Source organism: Rhinolophus sinicus, linkage group LG02, assembly GCF_036562045.2.
Source record: "Rhinolophus sinicus isolate RSC01 linkage group LG02, ASM3656204v1, whole genome shotgun sequence".
Lineage (NCBI taxonomy): Eukaryota > Metazoa > Chordata > Mammalia > Chiroptera > Rhinolophidae > Rhinolophus > Rhinolophus sinicus.
In genome coordinates this window covers 138,695,410-138,708,946 of record NC_133752.1, presented here as the reverse complement: position 1 = coordinate 138,708,946, position 13,537 = coordinate 138,695,410, and the positions used below count along the sequence as shown (strand labels likewise).

General features: G+C 41.5%; 1 protein-coding gene across 2 annotated transcripts in view; it reads left to right on the top strand.

Annotated features, from left to right (window-relative positions):
- Positions 1-8,996, top strand: part of MSRB3 (methionine sulfoxide reductase B3) — a 151,374-nt gene extending 142,378 nt beyond the window's left edge. For both annotated transcript variants that reach the window (XM_019732461.2, XM_074325457.1), the window contains exon 6: positions 5,772-8,996. In XM_019732461.2, coding sequence (XP_019588020.2) covers positions 5,772-5,936 — 165 coding nt within the window. In that variant the 3' untranslated portion in view covers positions 5,937-8,996. The remainder of the gene's footprint in view (positions 1-5,771) is intronic.
- The last annotated feature ends 4,541 nt before the right edge of the window (positions 8,997-13,537 follow it).

Here is a 13,537-nt window from a genome sequence, read left to right as displayed (position 1 = left end):
AAGTGTTTGACTCTTCCTTAAATAAAAGTCCTAAGTTTAATGAGAAGAGGGAGGGGAATTTGTTCCATGAAGGCATGTGTCAAAATGCATGCTTTACGAAGATCCATGTAGAAAATACTTGAGTTCCAACCCCCAAAATAATATGTTTGCTGGATTCTCTCACATGTGGACCGAGCAGGGGATGGCTGCCACAAAGGTGCAGTAATAGCTCACTAAAGTCAAGCGTGCTGGGTATCTTTCGTTTCAATGTCTTTGTCTTTTTATTTGTGTGTTTCACACACACATTTATTTTTCTTTTGTTTTGCATTTTTCTTTTCTACTTTTTTCATTTGTTCTTTTTATCTTGACTTGAAAACAAAAACAAAAACGATTTGTTTTCCATGCTCGAGTAACCACTTGTATTTTACTTCCTAGTTTCCCATTCTTACCACTATTTTTCATTACCAGTTTATCATTTTTTGTCTTCCATTCTTTCAGTTTATATAGTCATTTCTCCTACTCGCAACTTGTCTCCTTTTTTTAAAAAAATTTTGTTTCCTTTTTGATGGTGATAGTGTGGGAAACTCATTTGCTTCTTCTCTTTCTAAAATTCTTGTTGTATTTTGAATTCACATGGCTTATCCTTGTTCTGGACTGAATTGCATCAACGTGGTTTGTATTATGAAGAATCTGTTAGATGATTTTAGTATCTCATAGACATTCTCAGTTGGACATATTATGTGAATTATTTCTTTTCTTGTGGTAACGATGTAGTAAATAAACTGAGCTTCCATGGGCAAAACCAGTAGACTCAACCTGCTTGTCTGGTAGTATGGCAATATTTTTTTTTTTTGGCCTCGTGTTCCCTCATCCTTGCTGTAGGACTATATATATATATATTTAATTGTGCCATGGATCACACCCTGCAGTGAATTAGGCCTCACATTTGGGCAGGACTTGTTGGGAACCATAACCTACCACCTCTTCACACTACGTTGTAGTTTTTCCATGTGTCCAGTGACTTCTTAGGTAAGATTATTTCAGTAAAATTTTAATTTTAAAAGTTAAGCTTGATTCAGTACTATCATCACTTTTCAGAGAAATATTGCAATCGGGTCCTTGTCAAAGGATTGCTATGTATGAAACCTCGCACATGGCCCAATTTTTAAGTTAACAGCACAGAAAATAAGCAAGGGTGATGGAGACCCTTCACTGGCTTCCTTAGGATTCCTGCTGGTGGAGGAAATAAGTTACTCTGTTACATTCTGGTTTTTGTCGCAACCATATTTGTTTTCTTTTACTATTCTGCCTACTGAATTGAGGAATTATATTCCACTTCTCCCTTCCAAAGAGGATCTTTATTTTATATTTGCCCACTTTGGTGGGCACATGTATTTTCTCCCTGGCTGCAGCAATTTCCTAACCATTTTCAGTTATAAAGAGTTCTCCTTAATTGTATTTAATTTACATTTTTCAGTTAGTGGTAAAATACACTGCTTCTATTCCCGTTTCACTGACTACTATGAATAACTGTTGGACATCTTCTCCCTAATCCTCCAACCCCAGCCTGTGAAGCAACATTTTGTCAGGAGTTTAAATTCAGTGCAAAGAAGTAAGGCAGGGTTTAAGCTGTGGTTCAGAGAAGTAAGTCCCTCCTGCAACTACTTGGAAAAATTCTTTTTACTGTAGATGAAAATTTGACATCTGCAGCAAATGGGAGACCAATAATTCACTTACCTTTTTGTAATAATCTTTAAGGAAACCATCAGATCCCTGCGTTTACCCAAGTTGGAGTCTACTTATGACTGCTGCCATTACTGCTTAATTCTAGGGTAGAGTCCCTTAAGCTTGTTTTAGATCATTATTAATTTCTTCTAACTCAACCAAATCAACATAAAGTAAATATCGACTGATACAAAGTATTTTTCAAAAGTTAAGCAGTTTTTGGTAAAACCCCAAACCTTATTAATCTTTTGCAGATGACAACTCATATATTGCTGGTGATTAAAGATGCCCATGTGTTACAATAGGGTTTCAGATTCACAGCCCATCTCTCTTTTTCTTGATCTTTCAGTAAAATCATAATGCTAAACTGGTGACTTCACAATCATTTCCTTGGCAAAAGATTAATATCATAAGCACAGAGGAAAAGAGCCCTACTTACACACAAGTGTCTTCAATAACGGTGGGAGAAAACAGGATACTACTGGCAAAGTAAATTGCTTTTCTTCTTAAAACTCTTTCTCCTTCCCATCCTGCCCCATGTGCCCACGTGTAAAAGCCCTGCTTTGAAACTGCTTCATCTTATAGATCAAACACTTAAGAGAAAATGACAATAATAAAGCCCCAAACATCCTAGGAATAGCTGGGAGAAAACCCTCTCGGACAGTTGGAAATAACATCAGTGCAGAGGTATGTAACTATGTTGAATGCACTATTTGTGTTTCTTATGCACACGATGAGAATTGCAGTCAGATTCTGAGGAGTTATGTTAAATTTGATGCTCAACCCCTTTTTTGAGGGGTGGTGGCGTCCTTTCCCTTGGTTCTCTGCAGGTTCTGTAGTTGTCGACTTTTCTGAGAGGGAGGCTTTGGTGATAAAGGATTCTTGTGGGAATTAAAACATTTTCTTTTGAACACGTATCACATGCTTGTTCAGAATGAGAGCTAGAAGAGTCACAGTTTGTATTTTACATGTAAAATATAGAAATACATAATCACTTTAAAACAACTTTCCAAATGCACACCAAAGATTCTACCCTAAAATAAATCATTAACAGCAGGTTTCTGAGATTTCTTCATCGGGCAACTAGTTTGTTTCAGTTACAACCAGGTGTGCTGAGAGATCCCAACACATTGCCAGTTGGCTGGGGCTGGGGAGGCAGAACTCGCAGGCGGCTAAAGAAACAATGCATCACTGACAACTTCCATTCATCATCCCAGCCTTCCGCCAGGGGTAGAAGCTGGAAAGAATGGGCTCCATGTGCATTCTGGGGGAGGAGCCTTTAGGGCTTATGTACTTTTAAAAGAAACCGGGTAATAGTCTTCTATGCGAGACTAGAGGTACCTGGGAGGAAGCAGAAATGGCGCTGTGTGGTTAGGCTGCCCTCATGCAAATGGCCTTGCAGCTTTGCAGGCAATGGGGGTGGACATGCGTATGGTGGCACAGGTATAAATGAGCAGCTTGCTGTTTTGAAGTGTTGCTCCTCAGTTATCTGAGCTTGGTGTGAATCTTCCAGAACACCTCATGGCAAGCGTGATGATGCTGTCACTGTCATTATTACACCATTTTCTGAGGATTTCCCTACCCCATTCCCAACCCACACAGTTGTTTGCAAATGATTTTTGTTGTCTTTTCCTGACTATAATTTCTCTTCCTAGCCCCTCTCGTGTTTTCTTTTGCCTAGATTAGAGACATCTAGAATCTGTGTTCTCCTTTCCAGAGTGAGCAAACGAAACTGCAGATCAATAACCAACTCAGTTCAACAGATTAAATTACTCTAATTTGGATTTTTAAAAAATGATTTAGAAAATGAAGATCATGCAAATACTCCATATATATGGCTTCAAATATATCCTTATTATCCTTTATTTTTGGAGTAAATAGAACTGTTTTCTAAATACGTCCAAGAGATGATTAATAAAGGCAATATCATTTATTTTGCCCAGATAGCTGTATTCACTCATTAAAAAGAAAACAAAACTATCTGAGGCTTTTATGTGAAAACTCTACCTCTCAGAAGCTGAGTGATCAAAGTGCCAGAGATGCATGTGAGATCGATAATTGTGCACACATACTGGTCACCGAGAGTGCTAGTTCCTGTTGGCCTGACCGTTTGGCAGGCAGAAATAGGTCTTTTCCTGTGTCCATTGGGTAAGCATGTGTATTTTTCACTGGTGCATCTTAGCTGCTGATGCCTGAAAATTTGGCCTCAATTGTTTATAGAAAGGAAAAGCAATCTGAGCTGTCAGCCTTGATATTACCTAAACCTGCATAGAATGTGGTAAAATAATGCAAGATTTGTTTTTTAGGCCTGTTTCATATTTTCCAGGCAATAGATCAAATCAGTTCAGGGTTCATTTTTAGTTCTTTAATAAGCTGACACAGTATGCTGGCAGTAAAATAAGAATACACTTTTAACAGGGAAGTACCATATAGCCAAATTTGCTATTTGTGCTATTTATTAATAACTAAAACCCCTTAAGAATTGAATTGAACACTTCCAATAGGGAAACTGAGATTCTAGTTCTTTCCCATTGTAATGAGCATCATCCCTCATTTCTCTCTCATCATCTCCATTTGGTATCTTAGCCCTATTCCTCGTCAATTCCTATTCTCCTTTCCTGTAGTTTGTGTTTTTTTATACACCAAACAAGCAGTGAGAAGAATTAATAAATCCTCCATGTGCCTCTTCTCTCATATTCTTCACGAAATGTTGACTTTTCCGTCTGCTCAAAATGCTCTTCCCTAGAGACCCACTCCTTCCCTTCTTTCAGGTCCTTATACCAAAGTTACCCCAGGAAAGCCACCCTGACCATAGTACCTAAAAGGTCAGCCTCCGACCCTGATACTTCATATCACGTTTTTTTCCTTCTTAGCGTATATTTCCACCTACCATACTTTGCAGTTCCTTTAGTTCCTCGTGTACGTGTTGTCTGTCTCTCCCATTAGAATATAAGTTCCCGGAGGTCAGGGACTGTAGCCCGTTGTCTCCTGAGGCTGTGCCTGGCATACAGCAGGTGCTCCATAAGTACATGTCAGATGAATGAACGGAAGTCATTCCACTGGGTTTTGGTTTCTGTTTTCAGATAAAACAGTTTGGATGGTTAGATGTGATGCACTAAGGTCTTCACCCCATCCCTGCTGACCAAGGGTGGGCAATTGGTAAGTGTGACGTGCGCTTTCGTCGCCTGGAGCCGTCCCCAGCCTCAGAGTGGTTAGTGCAGGGCTTTATTCAGTGAGAAAGCCTTTTTGGAGACATTTTCTCTGGGCTGTATTTCTCTTAAACACTGTCAAAACCAACCTTCCCTCCTGCCTGGCTGGATTCTGTGCCTCTTCTCCTTCCCCAGCTTTTTGGATAGTCAGTAGCATGGATTTGAGCTAAACCGCTTATTTCTTCTCCACGTAATAATCCAGTTCATGTGAGGGAAGAAGTCAGCATGGCACTCCACCTATTGGAAGCCAGAAGAAAACAATTGTGTGGACTAGCGCCGTTCCCCGTCGCCACACTTGCTGTTCCGGTGACCGTGACGAATCTGCTGAGCCTTGCCGTGGCTTTGCTGGGTTCCAAGAACATCCAATACTTCTCTGATGTTAAGTTTTACTGCCCATGAAAGCAAACATCACCTCCGTCATGGCCAGTTAAACAGTATCTTTTATAGTGGACTTCTGCATATCTGAAACGCACCCATCCAAAGCTAAAAGTAATGCCGGTGGGGGAAAGAGATTTTATTCTGCCATGTTTCTTACAAGGGGAGATCAAGGGTCAACTCAATTCATAAAATTACTGCAGTCATTTTTCAGCTGGCTGAGAGACTTCACAGATCAAAAAATACAGTGGCTCCTAAATGATTTCTGATATGCACAATTCTAGTGTTTTTTCTTCTCAGCATGTGGTGCAGAGCCTGCCAGAAACCATCTTTGCAGCTATTGACAGGCGGGTTAGAAATCATCCACGATGGTTTCCATCATTTCTCTACAGGCTGGTCATCCATTTAAACTGCTTAATGTGAGTTCCTCTCAAAGCCTGCTTTGTACACGCTTTTCGCTTACATCTTGCTTTTCTCTTTCAGTGTGGTGCTCACCTCGGGCACATTTTTGATGACGGACCCCGTCCAAGCGGCAAAAGATACTGCATAAATTCGGCTTCGTTGTCCTTCTCACCTGCAGATAGCCGCGGCGCTGAGGGGGGCAGTGGGGCCGGCAGCCCAGCCCAGGCAGATAAGACAGAGCTGTAGCAATACTGGGGAGCCATGGAAACAAGTGTACTTAATGCACAGCTTATTAACAAGATTCAAACTTGTCTATCTTAGATATATTTTTCCAAAAAGTATAAGGGCAGTTTTGTGCTATTGATCTATTTCTTCTTTGGCTTAAACAGAGGCCCTGGCCGTCAATGTATTTTGCTACTGACTAGATCCAGAACTGTTTATAACTTTAGCAAGCGGAGATAGCTTTGTGAAACTTCTTTACAAGTCACTTAAATACCATTAGGCATTATTCTCTTCACGCACATAGCTTCTTTTGAGATTTATCCCCACCCCCTTGCTTAAGAGGCAGAAGGTGCTTGCTCTTCACACATGAAAATCGAGCTCTCCTATACAGTGTAGAGACCAGAGCTCAGAAGTGCAGGACATGGAGACCTGCGAGACACATGGCCTGAGGCATTTGGACAGATCTACCTAAGATAAGGATGGAGTGATGTCTTATGAGACTTCTTAGCTTTGTGGAAAGTTTGAGCTAAGGTCGTTTATTCTCACTAAAAGGGTGTGAAGGTCTAAAGTCTTTCCTTATGTTAAATTGTTGCCAGATCTGAGGGGGCATACTGAGTGTTGTGGCAGAGAAGTAAACATTACCTCACGGTTAGGCATTTATTTTATATTATTTTCCATTGGAAACATTGGAATGTAAGACAACTGTAAAATGTTGAGCCCCATTTTTGTCCAAAGTTCACAAAGAACACCTACCGTTGCCTTTTATAAGTTTGTCCCTGCACACTTAATAGCAGCTGCATCAGAAAGGGTATTGTGGCGGATTCCACCATATTAAATATAATAAAATATCGGGAGCAACGTACTTCATCAAGGCCACAGAAGTAAGAGAGCAGAGGGGCCAAAGAGGAAGTCCTGGGTCCTGAAATACCCAGTACGGTGCAGAAGAACGGACAAGGCACCGCAAGTGACAAACAGAACCCAGAGGGAGGGACCTTGTGCACAGGTGAACTTGGGCCAGATGATGGGGCTTAAAATAGAAAAAGCCCCGCGCTCCAGTCCCACCCTTGACACTAATCTGCTATGTGGCAAGGGACCAGCCACCTAGTCCTCCATGCTTATTCTTCCTGTATAAACTGGGACTTATATAATATTTGTAAAATAATTGACACTCTCAGGGCAAAATTATTATATATTGCTATACAGTTAAGATCAGTGTTGTAAAATTAAACTGATCTGGTTCTAATTGCCTCAAAGACCAAAGCCCAGGCATTTGAAATGGAAAGAAATGGAGGAGAAGAGGTTGACTTAGCTGATTGGTATGGAAACAGTTGGGCTAAGAGCCAGAAATTTTTCTTTGTAGCAATGTGGCTGGTTTTCCTCTGAGAAGCTCTGCTCAGTTGCCATAGAGCATTTAGTCTGGAGGAGTGGACGTCATCGTGCACAGGGAGGTTGTCATGGCTACGAGCAAGGGTGAGACAAGTCGATATTGCTGCAGCCAGGAGTGAAGGTGCAGTTTATGAGTGATGCGGATTGCATCTGTAGCCTTGAATGCTAATCCTGAAATGCAGCTTTTTTTAAATATTATTTTTTGTAAATCTTTGAAAGTTTGTGAAAATTGACATCTTTCCTTATAAACACTGAGACAAAAATAAGAAAGAGGGACACTTGACAATTTTAAAGAAATAAGGAGAAATTAAAATGAAACGTTGTGACAAATCAAAATGTCAGTGTGGTCATGTCCACATTCTTCTACGTGTCTACAAACGTCCTGGTGAGGCCCTAGGATCCTAGTGACTCTTTATTGTCATGTAAGCTACAGCTGCGCAGTTCCACTTATGTTCCGCTCTACTTCCTGCAGCTCCCAGGATGTTTCACCTCAGGCCCTGGGGTCACCCTGGAATTTGCAGGCTTCACTCCCCTGTAGAAATGAGTATAAAATTTAAAATAATTTAAGCTTCAGCATCCAGACCATCCTAGAAGACTTTCCCAACCTCACAGAGGAAGCCCCAACATGTCCCAGTGACCCCTGTGGAGTCAGATAACGAAGTGGGTCTCTCAGGGCATTTCCTGTCACAGTGTGAAGTCTGCCCTTTGGGGGCACACACAGCACTTCTCGTATCACTCCAGTTATGGATGGTGGCCTGCCCCGGGGCCCATTGGACACCAACCACAGTGTTGGGGTAGACAAGGAAGATAAATGAGGGGCTTCTTCCCTCTCCCCAGAGACTCTGGATTCTCGTTGTTTCTTCATTTTTATTGTAGGGCTTAACATTTTCCTCAAAACAAAACTTTTTCTAATCCTTGGTCTTTGTTTCACGGAAAGCCAGTTTTTCTTCTACCACGTTTTCCAGCATCAACTTTAAGAAAAATGTAACATCCATCGGGGAAAAGAAAAAAAAAAGTGGGGTATATGCATGTGGTTTAATTCCAGATTGCTTTTGAGTTTAAGTGGTATCAAATTTCAGTATATTTCTGTCTTATGTTAAGGAAATATATTACTAAAATGTCAGTGAGCAATAATGTCAGCTGTCGAGCACTAGATTTATTTTTGCAGGATATGGAGTGCAATGAACTGAGTCAATATGGCGAGGTGTATGTGATCTGTGGGAGTTATGCCATTGAGCATAGGAAATGCATGGGACTTTCCCTCTCTGCACTCCAGCCCTTACTGTACCATGAGGAGATGCAGGTTTCTGCTGGTGTGTAAAAAGTAGATCCAGACAGCCACGCAGACTGGATCTGAAGAAAGCAGCAGTATATATTGTATTAGAGAACATTTCTATGTGTTTAAACTTTTCACTTCTTAGATGCATTTCAATTCTTAATGCAAATGACATAGTAATTGAAAGGCCTCTCCATATTGATTGAATTGAAAATGTCTTCCTTTGAATATAAAATATGATGAAAGAGGTCATCGTTTGTTCTGAAGGTCAAGTATTATTTTTGCCTTAGATAGCTTTGTAATAATTTTTCTTCAGACGGTTCAAAACTTTTGAAAACGACATGAAATTTTCATTAAAAAACCCTTTTCCTATGTTTATTGTATACAGGGATTATGAAATAAAATTTCTTTATAAAAATGTTTTCTTGCCTCAAGACTCCTCTTATTCTTGGCACAGATAATGGGCCATCCGTTGGCGATGGCCGTGGGCTGCTCTGCTTACCTCCTTACCCAGCTGACATGCCTGTAGTTTGTGCAGGGACTTTTTACCTGATGTGGCCTTTGCAAGCTGAGGCTCTGACAGTATGGTTGAGCCCAGCTCTCCAATCCCCAGGCCCCAGGAAAGGCCTCCAGGGATTTGAAAGATTGGAGGAAAGGGGAACATTTGCAGAATTACTCAACCTTCACTTCACCTCAGCAAAATCTTCAGCAGCTTGAATATATATTTTTTTATGGTTAAAACATGGACTTTGGGGAGTTTCATCATGGTAACTCTATGGATAAAAATACAGAAATGATACCATGCTGAGTCCCAGGCTGCTGTTAAAAAATTTGACAGGAAACTTATTCTGTTGTCAATGATTGGTCTCGGGAAATACATTAGGAGTTTCCCCATTGCTCACAGATGAATTAACCTTTAAAATTAATCTCTACAGAAAAGTTTCTGTGTACACTCACGTGCCACATAATGATGTTTAGGTCAATGATGGGCCGCATATACAATGGTGGCCCCATAAGATCATAATGGCGCTCAAACTTCCTCTCACCTAGTGACATCGTAGCATAAAGCATTACTCATGTGTTTGTGGTGACGCTGGTGGAAAGTGTTTACAAAGTCTACAGCAGTGGACGGTAGTGCCCTCGGCCTTCACACTCACTCCCCACTCACTGACTCACCCAGAGCAACTTCCAGTCCTGCGAGCTCCATTCATGGTAAGTGCCCTATACAAGTGCACCATATTTTTATGTTTTATACTATATACTGTCCCTTTTCTATGTTTAGATAGACAGGTACTTATCATTGTGTTACAATTACCTACAGTATTCAGTACAGTAATATGCTGTACGGACTTGCAGCCTAGCAGCAATAGGCTGTACCATACAGCCCAGGTGTGAGGTAGGCGATACCATCTAGGATTGTGTAAGTGATGCTGTGATGGTCACACAATGGCAAAATTGCCTGATGACACATTTCTCAGAAAGTATTCCCATTGGTAAGTGATGCATGACTGTAGTATGATTTGTTGTTGAAAGTTTTTAATTTTTTTGGTTCATTTTGTTGACTTGTTTATTTTGGGAAGGAGAAGTGAGATGATGGACATTTGTTTTTCAACCCATTCTTGAAGTCATATTCCTGGGTCTGTAAAATTTGGAGGCCCACAATTTCATGCAATGTCCCTTACAACAGTGCCTCTCAACATGTGGTCCCCAGACTGCAGCACAGCATCACCTGGGAACTTGCTGCTAGTACACATTTGCAGGCCCTCTTCCAGACTTACTGCATCAGAAATCCTGGGGTGGAGCCTTCGCAGTTTGTGTTTTAGCAAGCCCTCCATGTGATGCTGGTTCTTGTTCAAGTTTGAGAACCACTGCGTTGGAACTTTCGGGGAGAAAACCTCAATTAGCATTCATTTTAAAAGAATTTCTATCTGATCCCCGCAACTGACTTGTTTTGCCATCACTCGTTGTCTTTCTATAGAGATGGGTCAAACAGTTTTCCCAAAGCTTCGCGTCTTTCAGCCATACTTGTCCTTCACTGCCCGTTTGTCTTGCCCTGGAGGACTAGCTGAGCCTCATAAACCAGAACCACCTTAACTCCTGTTTGCATTTCTGGGTTGACCTTGGGCTGCACGTTGATGCTCAGCACTGTCCCTCGGGGACACACACAGCACTTCTCATGTCACTTCAGTTACGTATGGTGGCCTGCTCTGGGGTCTGTTGGACATGAGCCACAGTGTTTCATGGCAGGGTTCATCTCAGCATTTCCAAGAACTAGAAAATAGATCTCAGTGCATAAATGTACATAATAAGCTTTCCCATATCTTTTGTTTCCTTGTACCTGTACCTTTCATCATCATCATCACCATCATCATCATCATCGTCATCATCATCATCGTTTCTTTTTTAATCCGTCGAGATTTTTACAAAGGTCCCATGCACCCAAATCATGACTCTCCTGTCAGAAAGCTGCTGTATTACCCAGATCTTCACAATGAAATGACTTCTAGAAGATGCTGGCATACAAAAATGCTTGAATTAACAACTGTCCTGGGGGCAGGCTTATAAGCATCCTGTACTGACTTCTTGCCAGTGTTTATTTTGAGCAACATAACTGATAGAAATGTAACCATTTTGATATAGGACCATAAATAAAAATTTGACCAGGTACTCTGTCCACAGAAAGGGAAAAAGTGAAAAAGGAAAGATGTTACTCTAGTATGTGCAGATATGTTGAGCCATGTACACTAAGAGAGAGAAAGAAGAAGCTGGAAGTTCTTTTTAGAGGGGAGGCAAAAGTCAACGGGAGAGGCTGTTATAACTGTAGAGCTCTGTTGTAACCCTAGAGTTCCTGTAATGCTTTCGTGATTGGCATAGGGTGTGAAAGCTCCTCCCACAGGCCCTCCATTCTTATCTTGGTTAAGGTCTCTGTCATCAATGTTGACATTTCCTCTCTTGATAGAGATCTTTCTCTGAAAGCTTTTACTGATCAACAGTCATGTCTTCTGATTTCAGTGGCCTTTTGTCCCTCGGTACTAGGAAAGGCCTCTTCTGGGTGTTTTGTCTGACGTCGGAGAGAACTGCTTATGTCCAAATTGGACAAGCAACAGGTGCAGAGCTTAATGAAAAGAATACAGAGCAAAAGTGAAAACAACGTAACAAACTCAGTCTATATAATGATTCCAAACCAGGAGCTCAAACCTGAAAGGGATGAAATAAGGGTCATTACTGTCCTAGACAGATCGGAGACAGATTCAGCAATCGGAGAGGTTCCCCCTTTCACATTAGATTGGGAAATGCAGACAAGGGCATTTTCTTTCTAAGAGAAAGGGAAAGATAGCCAGCAGCAACAGTAAAAAAGGTTGTACAGGCATGGTCTGGTCGTTTTGGGAACGCTGTCTCCTTCAGAGGCTGCCTGCTTCTGTGTGCAGTTCCAGTCAGGATTCGGGGCTTTCTTGAGGTGCCACCCACCAAGCCAAGAGTCTACCCCCATTTGTCCTTTTTAGATATGACCTGTCTGTGAAGCGTGAGAAATCAGCATCGCCCACAGGAGTGCCCTGCCGATCATTAGGAGGGTCAAGAGGCAATGCGGCAGCGGTGAGCAGGTGTGAGGAGCTTCATCAGTATCGGAGGGAGAAGAATGGCTGGGTTAAGGTTACTACAACATAAAAGTTACGGAAGGAGCAGTTCATAAAAGATGGTAAGGTGACTACTTGAAAGATGCTGGGTAGGATAAAAATTCAGGAGGGCTCTTTTGGCACAGGATGTGACGATGGTTAAAAAGGATCCCAAAACAATTTCCTCCATGGCCTTAACCACAAGGGCAGTGGCAGTAATGGCTCTAACTAAGCAAGGGGCGGGGGGGTATCCCCAAGCCACAGAGTCCAGTTGCTGACTATAATACCCTATGGGCCTATGGTGGTCCCTATGTTTTTATTAAATACCTCAAGGGCATTTTTCCTTTTCATATACAAAATGGAAAATGGGAATCTAATAATTGGGATGTCCAAGAGCAAATGGGTTCATTAAGTTCTCCTGTAAGACGTAAAAGGCGGTGTTGTCCTGTTCTCCCCATAAAATTGGGTTGGGACTGTCATTCTTTAGTAAGACATACTACAGTGGTTTTGCCAAAAGAGAGATTTGAGATCCAATTTTGGCAATAGCCCAAGAAAGCCCTACAGTTGTGGCTTAGTTTTGGGCCTTGGGAAACTTAGGACACCACAAAACCTATTTGGGTTCCAGGGTAATCCTTGTTCTGATATCAGATGCCCCAGATATCGAACCTGGGTTTGGACAAACTGTGATTTTTCTTTAGAGCCTTTATTTCTTTTCAGGCCAAAAGTTCTAACAGGTAGATGCTGTCTTCCTGTGAGAAGATCTGGGAAAAAGAGCAAAGAAGCAAATCACCCATATGTTTCAACAGAGTAGAACCTTTAGGGAAAGTTATATCATCCAAATCAGTCTTCAGGGTTTGTGAGAAGTAAGGGCTCTCAGTAAAATCCTGAGGCACTACTGTCCAGGTACATTGTTTCCCTTCCCAAGTGAAGGCAAAATGTGTTGGTTAGCTTCATCAACTGGAATGCTAAAGAATGCACAAAAATCAATTACAGTAAAGAATTTACTTCCAGGAGGGACAGATGCTAGTAGTGCATGAGGGTTAGGAGCAACAGGATGTCAAGGGATAACAATGTTTTTATTGCTCAGAGAACCTGGACAGACCTCCAACCTCGACTCTTGGGATTTCTCACAGGCAAAATTGGAGGGACTCGGGTGAGGAATAATAAGGCCTGAGTTATATAATCTGTGACGGGCTTTATACCTTGATGGACCTTTTCACTTATGGGATGCTGATTAATTCTGGGAAGGGATTTTGAGAGATCTATTTGAATCTTAATAGGAGGTACACTGTGGATTCTACCAATATCAGTTGAAGATATTACCCATAAAGAGGATGGCAGCTGATCCA